This window comes from Notolabrus celidotus, chromosome 11, assembly GCF_009762535.1.
Source record: "Notolabrus celidotus isolate fNotCel1 chromosome 11, fNotCel1.pri, whole genome shotgun sequence".
Classification (NCBI taxonomy): domain Eukaryota; kingdom Metazoa; phylum Chordata; class Actinopteri; order Labriformes; family Labridae; genus Notolabrus; species Notolabrus celidotus.
The window spans coordinates 12,979,970-12,988,431 of record NC_048282.1 but is presented as its reverse complement, the minus strand read 5'-3'; the positions used below and the strand labels follow the sequence as shown (position 1 = coordinate 12,988,431).

Sequence of the window (8,462 nt, the reverse complement as noted above, 5' to 3'; positions counted from 1 at the left end):
CACCCCCCGCCCCTCAACCCCCCAACCCCATCCATCATCAGGTGAGATAGAGCCTCAGAGTTTAACCAGCTGTCATTATCCTCCGTGTGAGTGAGAAGTTAAGAGATCTGTGTTTCTGATAATCTGATTAAAGACAGAGAGACGGGTCAGAGCTCCTCCATCCTTTTTGCATCAGAATATAAAACCTAAGCATGACACGGTCTCTTCTTCTTCTTCTTCTTCTTCTTCTTCTTCTTCTTCTTCTTCTTCTTCTTCTTCTCCCTCTTCTTCTTCTTCTTCTTCTTCTTCTTCTTCTGTATTTAACTTAGTGTATTTAATGGATCATGTATTTAATCAGATTTGTTTCATTTATTCTATTTTATTTTTTCTGTATTTAAATTATTGTATTTTATTTCACAGACTCCACGCTGAGTTTTTGGTCGGGACTCTTCAGGTCCGGGGCCGGACAGTCCGCCCTCCCCAGGACTGAGTCCAGAAACATCGTCCCTGATCTTCTCTTGACTTTGTAAAGATGTACCAGAGCCTTACCCTGTCCTCTAACCAGCCCCCGTACTCCCACGACACCGGGAGCTACATCCACCCCCCGGCCAGCTCTCCGGTCTATGTTCCGACCAGCAGAGTCCCGGCCATGTTACCCACCCTGCCCTACCTGCAGACCTGTGACTCCCCCCACCAGACGCATGGGCTCGGCGGGCACCACGGCTGGCCCCAGACCGGCACGGACGGCTCGTCGTTCGGCCCCAGCAGCCCCCACACTCCGCACGGCTTCTCCTACACGCACAGCCCGCCGCTCGGCAGCAGCACCGGCCGGGACTCCAACTACCAGAGCACGCTGTTGCTCGGTAACGGGGCCCGGGCCGAGCAGTACGGAGGGGCCCTGATGCGGTCGGTCGGGGGATCTTACTCCGGCCCGTACGCCTACATGAGTCCGGAGACGGCCACCTCCTCCTGGACACCGGGGCCTTTCGAAAGCGGGGTGATTAGCCTGCATGGCCGCGGAGGGACCGTGAGGAGGACCAGTCTAGGTGAGCAAAGACCCCGATCCAGACCTCTGATCCCGGAGGATGGTTTAAAATTGTTCACGCCGACATGAGTGATTTGTATTATTATTGTTACTGTTGTTCTTATAACTAGGCCTATATTAATAATTTTAAGAATAACACTACTACTACTACTACTACTACTACTACTACTACTAATACTAATACTAATAATAATAATTATTCTTATTATTATTATTATTATTATTATTATTATTATAGCTTTTGTTGTTGTTGTTGTTTTGTTGTTGTTGTTGTTTTAGTCAGAGGACAGAGTCAGAGACAGCCTGCGGGCAGCGCAGTGAAACATAAAGCAGTCTCTGTTTCTCTGTTGGAGGGTTTTTAAAATGGGAGAACAGATCAAATCAAACCGGTCTTAATGATTGATAGTCAATTAACATAAAATGAGTCAAATCCCATTTTACTTGGTCAGGTGAAGCCAACTCAGCCGTAGGCCTTTTTCCTCCATCAGGCCCTGCCGTCTGTCAAACACACCGACCATTTATAAACCGGCCACATTGCGTGTGGCAGAAATCATGTTCGATTAATTGAGAGTGTAAAAATCTGTCCAGGTTAAATTTAAGTGAATATAAATTGAAATAAATGTAAATGTAAATTAACGGTGCGATGAGGCCTCACAGTGCCATGCTCTCTAAAACCCTAAACCTCATCGTGTTATTGTTTGATTTTCCCCACAATACCAACAACAACAACAACAACAACACAATTAAATAAGGAAGAAAATAAATAGAAAATAAGCATGAATAAGTGCAATAAGGAGCAGGGGTAATAGATAGATAGATAGATAGATAGATAGATAGATAGATAGATAGATAGATAGATAGATAGATAGATAGATAGATAGATAGATAGATAGATGGGGGGGTCAGTCTACAGTGGGGACTTCAGAGGAATTTTAATGGCAGAAGTCCGTCCTGTGTCAGAGCTGTGATCGATGTTTGGGGGGCTCTTTAAATTCCTCATTCGGCTTTGCGACTGACCAACCAGACCACCCTTCAATCTCGCTATCTACATCCATCCATCCATCCATTCATCCACCCATTAACTCCTTAACCCCCACAGCGCTGAGTTCATAGAGTTCAGAGGACTTTCACAAGGACAGGTTTTATACAGAACCACTTTAAGAGCTGTACACCCAGAAGAGGGTCCGTGCAGGACAGACTTAACTGGAGGTAGTCAGATACCTGAGAGGATCGATAAGATGTAAAAATGAATAAATAAATTAAATTAAAATTACAATTAAAATTAAAATTAAAATATGAACCGGGACCCGGAGGCATAACGACCTTCTGTCTGCGATCCACTCTGTTTTTAAAAATAGTTTCTGTTCAACCACGGTGAACGGTGTGTGTGTGTGTGTGTGTGTGTGTGTGTGTGTGTGTGTGTGTGTGTGTGTGTGTGTGTGTGTGTGTGTGTGTGTGCGTGCATAGATCTGATGGATGATATGTCCACGGAGGGCCGTGAGTGCGTTAACTGCGGCTCGGTGTCCACGCCGCTGTGGCGCAGAGACGGAACCGGACACTACCTGTGCAACGCGTGCGGCCTGTACCACAAGATGAACGGCATCAACAGACCGCTCATCAAACCACACAAACGACTGGTGAGACACACGCACGCACGTACTCGCACACACAACACACACACACACACACACACACACAATACACACACACACACACACGCACATAGATCAGGGTTCAATTGGCAGCAGTATACTGTACACATGAAGCTGGGAAGTGAGGTTTGATTTGAACACTAAAACCTCTGTTCTAGTCTGATGTGGTCTGATCTGGTTTCAGCAGGTCTTCTACTTTGTGGTGTCTTTAAGTTCTTGTTCAGGTATCTGGTCAGTGTTCCTGATTTAAAGCTCGGCTCTGTTTGCTCCTCACTCTCTGACACCGGCCTACTTCCTCAGTGTTCGGGGCGCAGCTCCTCTGAGTACTCCATGGATTTAAAGTTTGATATGAAGTTTAAATCTAGACCTGAACATCATGAGACATCTCAGTTTGTCCTTCAGGGGCTTCAGGGGCAGCTTCAGACATTGTTTATGTTTCATCTCACCTTGGGCTCACTTTTAATGAGTATCAGACTAACAGGTAACCTGACAGAGCGTGTTCATGGACTTAAGATGCCGTCTTCACTTTGATCATCTTCAGTATTCAGATCCCCTCCATGGTGTGACTGAGAATTACTCTGCTGAGGCCTGTGTAACCAGCAATCATGCCTCAAGTGATGACACTGTTTCACCTCAGTGACATGTCAAAGTGGAGCCTTACCTGAATGTTAGCATTGAGGATTATTGACTCTGGGAGATACCTGAGTGTTTATAAATCCCTTGAGTCAGACAGAGAGCAGGCTCACATCTTCTCTGTGTCTCTCAATCTGAGGTGGAGCAGGTGAGCCTGGAGGTGTATAGAGGTTGTTGACAGTGGAGCAGATCTGTGTGTTCAGGAGGATGATGAGGAGGAGGGCCTGCTAACTGTATGTTTCTCAGCCCCCCTCTCTCTCCTTTGGAGCAGCTGTGTCTACGTCGTCCGTTGGTGCACTCCAGATCAGGCAGGTTCTCTGGTCTCTGTTTGTCCTGCAGTGACCTTGGCCTTGAGCGAGACCCTGCAGAGCAGACTATTCTGAGCTGTTAAATGTTTGAATAAATCCAGGGTCATTGGAGTTTAAAGTCGAAGATGCGGAGGAATCCTGCAGGTTGCTGTGAACGTAAAGATGAGCTCAGGTGTGTCCTTGGGATTATCAACAATTGTTCTGTGTAACCAGAGACACAAATCCTCCCCTGATCAGATCAGTCTGTGTTTGAGGTTTAAATTCAGTCTAATCAATCCCCTGAGCTCTGGTTTGTGAGCACATCTATCTCAAACCTTCTGTTATTTAATTATTAAACCTTCTAAAATGAAGATAAAAGTAGAAATGATCCCTCAGAGGCCTCTCATTAATCAGACATGTCTTTGTCCTCGCCTGGTCGCAGCAGACGACGTCTCGCCGGGCCGGTCTCTGCTGCACAAACTGTCACACGAGCACCACCACACTGTGGAGACGCAATGCTGAGGGGGAGCCGGTGTGCAACGCCTGCGGCCTATACATGAAGCTGCACGGGGTAAAGTGACCTCTGATGTTTCTGCACTGTGGCGTCTTCTAATGAACTCATGAACAGTAATGTCTGCTGAGAGCAATGTTCTTGATGTTGAATCTGCTCACCTGTGCTCCTCCAGGTACCCAGACCTCTGGCCATGAAGAAGGAGAGCATTCAGACGAGGAAGAGGAAACCAAAGATCCCTAAGAATAAAAGCTCCACAGGTGAGAGGAGGAGAGGACTGAGGTCAACATCTGAAGGGTTAGGGTTAGGGTTTTCACCTGTTTTTATGAAGACTTTCAGTGAGCATTACTTCAGCCTTTTTTTAGTCCAGGTCAAATCAACTTTGAGCTGACAGAGATCAAGCTTCAGACTGTACCTGAATATAAGAGTAGTTTGGTTCAGACGTGCTCTCTCAGCTCAAACTCACTGCACAGTGTGAAGCTGAGGTCAGGCTGTTCTCTGTGATGGAGCACAGAGAAGATAAACCTGCTCTGTGATTGTTGTTGGATCATCTGAGTGACAGCTGACACAGTGACAGAGAAACACTGTCTGACTGAGCTCAGCTGATTAAAGAGTCTTTATGTATGATCTAATATCACCTCTTTACTCATGTGACTGTCCTTTAGGCTCCGCCCCCTCTGACAGCAACTCGCCGTCCTCGCTCTCTGTCTCTGAACATGCCTCCAAGATAAAGAGTGAGCCCAACATGGCTCCCTCCCCGTACGCCGGACAGACCGTCATATCTGCCTCTCAGGTGAGCTCCTTTGACGCTAACACTGTGTGAATGTACTTGAGGCACTGTGAGGACAGCTGCTATTGGTCAACAGCACTGATGTCAGAGTTTACCAGAGTGTCACTTAAATATTACCTGGATGAACTTCTGATAACCCAGAGATTAGATCTGATTCCTCTGCTGTCACAGCATGAAGCCTTCTCTCCTCAGTGAGGAACTGTGATTATATTACAGCTTTTCAAATAGGACATCGTATCGTATTAGAGAGTAAAAGTGTTTTAACGTGGCGTATCAGTAATGCTTAGTGTGATTGGCTCCTCCTTCTGCAGACGGCCTCTCAACTGGACAGCCTGGCTTCAGGACACGTGGACATTAAATATGAGGACTATCCTTTCACCCCGATATCTCTTGCTCCTCAGAACTGGTGCACTCTATCTCAGGCCTGAGCAGCCTCCAGCTGCAGGACTGATTACATCAACCAGAGCTCCACCCTGCATCCTCTCAGTGCTGTAGGACAGAGGGACCACACCTTTGGAGACCTTACAGATGACTGTTCAGGCTCACCTGTACACACCTGTACACCGTCACACACCTGCTCTGTTTCTCACCTGGATGGAGACAACAGCACAGCCTCCTTCAGCTCAGCCAGAGCAAGGGAACCAGGACTAAACCAGGACTTAACCAAGACTTAACCAAGAATCAACCAGGATTTAACCAGGATTAATCCATGCTTAGACAAGGACTTAAGCAGTTCTAAATCAGGACTTAACCAGGACTAAACCAGTTTTGGACCAGAACTGAAACTGGACTGAACCAGGACAAATCCAGGCCTAGACCAGGACTAAATCAGGACTAAATCAGGACTTAAACAGGACTAAACAGGGACTTAACCAGGACTAAACCAGGATTTAACAAGGACTTAACAAGGGCTTAGCAAGGACTCAACCAGCCCTAAACCAGGCTTAGACAAGGACTCAATTAGGACTTAACCGGGACTCAACTAGGATTTAACAAAGACCCAACCAGGACTCAACCAGGCCTGAACCAGGACAGAACCAGGACTTATCCAGGCTGAGATCAGAACTGACACAGGACTTAACCAGGACTTATCAAAACTAAGGCATTTTTAAACAAGGACCAAATAAGAGCCTAACTAGGGCCAAACAAAGAAAAGAAGCAGGTTTGAACAAGGACTACACCAGGACTTTTCACAAGGTGTAGACTGGACCCAAACATGGAAACAAAACCGGCTTTAAATCAGGATTAAGCAAGGTTTGAACAGGGACTAAAACAAGACCAGTTTCAGGCCTCAATCAGAGCTAAAAGCCTGAAGAAGAAGTAAATGAAAGTCGGACTTCCTGCTGGCCAACAAGAAGTACCTGCTGGTTACAAAGCTGAAACCCTGAGACAAACACATGATGCAGAGACTGTGGGGTGGAAAGCAAAGGGTTAATAACCCTGTTTATAGCTCCTAACTGCTTTAAAGGTGATGTTTCCACGAACACAGAGCCAACAGGTTCTCTGTATCACCTGCATAGAAGAACAGATGAGAGCTTTTATGAGCGTGTCTCATTACCGCGTGTTGATGATTAACTTTTATAGACACATTATTTATGTAAAGATAAAGACAGAGTCTCTGTTTTAAACCCTCTGTTAGCATGTTTTATACGCTAACATTATGACTCAATTGTTTTTACAGCACACATAAACTGGGTCTCTATAAAACCAGGACCACATATCAGGACTTTTTTATGTGACATTAATGAATGTGCAATGAGTTAAAGGGAAAGAGTGAAATTATTCTGAACATGAAATCATATTTGAATGACTTTATGATGGATTTTGTTGTGAAAAGCTTGTAAGAAAGGCCCTGTTTCCTGTCTGTGTTTAAATGCTCTGTGGAATCTGTTCATGTTAATAAACTGATTCACTTTCATTCAGTCGAGGTTCATTTTAAAAGTCAACTCTCAAACTCTGAAGCTGATCAGTTAGTGAACGGGCAGCTGTTGCTCAGTGGTAGAGCGGGTCGTTTCCCAATCTGAAGGTTTCCGGTTCAATCGCAGCTCCTGCAGTCACATGCCAAAGTGTCCTTGGGCAAGACACTGAACCCCAAAATGCTTCCACCGTTGTTCAGCAATATGTTAATGTGTGTGAATGAGATAATACTGATGGCCCCTTACTATAGCAGCGTCTACCATCAGTGAGTGAATGGGTGAATGTAGTGAGAAGTGTAAAAGGTATTAGGGTTAATACACATGATCAATATGTTATCAACGTGTTTATCAAACATTTCCCACAAACAAGTTTACCTCTTCATCACACCTCCATAGGTTATTAAGAATTAATGATAACTATGATGCCATCACTTCCTGTTAATGAGGTAAACAGTTTTTTTAAAAACATTTTAAACAGAGGTGGTTTTGGCTTGTATTTAAATGTTGAGTTATTCCTCCTTTCAGATCAAAGCACTCAGACATGAGAGTTTGAGACTGAAATCCCTCCAGATGATTACAGATTATAATCCAACGTTTCAGTTCTCTCTCTCCTGGTCTCCTTCCTCTCTGTATGGTCAAACATGTTTGTTCATCATGCATGTAAAGATGTGTTTGTCCTCCCTGATTTAAGCTCAGAAATGTGTGTGTGTTCATACAGCAGGGTGTGTCCTTGTGCTGGTTGCTCAAGCCCTCAGCATCGGCCAAAGGTTGACTTCCAACTCGTCTTTATGGCGGCCGGTCCAAGTTGGCCTCTCTGTGGAGGAAAACACGGAGCAGCACGGCTGCTGGTTTACAGCCGCCGTGGCGACATCCCGGCACCACCGCACCAACAACAGCGCAGCTTTATGACTGTTGGCCAAGATGCTGCCTCCTTATCTGCTGATGGGAGAGGCCTGCTGCAGTGTAATGTGGAGGTGAACACACAGAGATTCACTGTGGGCTACAGGAGGGAGGCTAAAGGGTGTTTGAGATAAACAGCAGGACGATGATATATGAAAACAAATTTATTACCAAAGAACCTCTCCACTTCCCTTTACAGCATTTTTCTGAGAGACGGAGACGTGAGAGCAAATCTGACTTCAAACATAGCCTTTCGTTGTGCAGCTCTTGTTATTATTATCTTGAGATTATTTAGTTTAACATCAATCTGTCCGTCTGTCCCAGGCAACCTCTAAAGCTGAAAACACAAAGTGCCAAAACCTCCAGTGTCCACTAGGGTGTGTCTCCTTCAGTGAGTCCGCCCCCATAGAGCCCCATGTTAAAATGTTACAGCAGAAATAGACATGTTTACAGACTGGCACAAAAACAGTTTTGGTCTTTGTAACTCATTTATCTATTCATGACAACTGTACAGCTGAATATATACACAACTCACCTGTTTACAGCAGATTAAGGATTAAAGGGAGGGGGGGTAGGGGCATGGCCTCTTTGAGTGACAGGTGGGAGCTGCTAGCTGTCTGCTAGCTGTCAGCTAACTCAGTCGCTGAACTTAACCTTTGTGAATGTGGAGTTGAAACATGGTCTGTAGTGTAGACAGCCTCAGAGAAGAAGAAGCATTTAGACTCCCAAAGATGGCGGTCACTTTCAGT

General features: G+C 45.4%; 1 protein-coding gene across 3 annotated transcripts; it reads left to right on the top strand.

The window, feature by feature from the left end:
* gata5 (GATA binding protein 5) lies at positions 1-6,815 on the top strand. Of its 3 annotated transcripts, none has more exons than XM_034695079.1 (7): positions 1-41; positions 400-1,025; positions 2,492-2,661; positions 4,042-4,167; positions 4,283-4,367; positions 4,773-4,900; positions 5,209-6,815. In XM_034695079.1, exons 2-7 carry the CDS (start codon positions 512-514, stop codon positions 5,323-5,325), a joined length of 1,140 nt encoding a protein of 379 aa, XP_034550970.1. In that variant the 5' UTR covers positions 1-41; positions 400-511; the 3' UTR covers positions 5,326-6,815. The 3 variants fall into 3 exon arrangements, with proteins under 3 accessions (XP_034550970.1, XP_034550968.1, XP_034550969.1); XM_034695077.1 differs by having other exon boundaries at positions 4,039-4,167; XM_034695078.1 differs by lacking the exon at positions 1-41 and adding an exon at positions 87-145 and having other exon boundaries at positions 4,039-4,167.
* The last annotated feature ends 1,647 nt before the right edge of the window (positions 6,816-8,462 follow it).

What these genes read in the sequence shown, in the direction of transcription:
- gata5 (XM_034695077.1), top strand. Translation starts at nt 512, where the DNA reads ATGTACCAGAGCCTTACCCTGTCCTCTAACCAGCCCCCGTACTCCCAC. An exon ending in TCAAACCACACAAACGACTG is followed by an intron (nt 2,662 to 4,038) that starts GTGAGACACACG and finishes GCCTGGTCGCAG; the next exon opens with CAGACGACGTCTCGCCGGGC. An exon ending in TATACATGAAGCTGCACGGG is followed by an intron (nt 4,168 to 4,282) that starts GTAAAGTGACCT and finishes GTGCTCCTCCAG; the next exon opens with GTACCCAGACCTCTGGCCAT.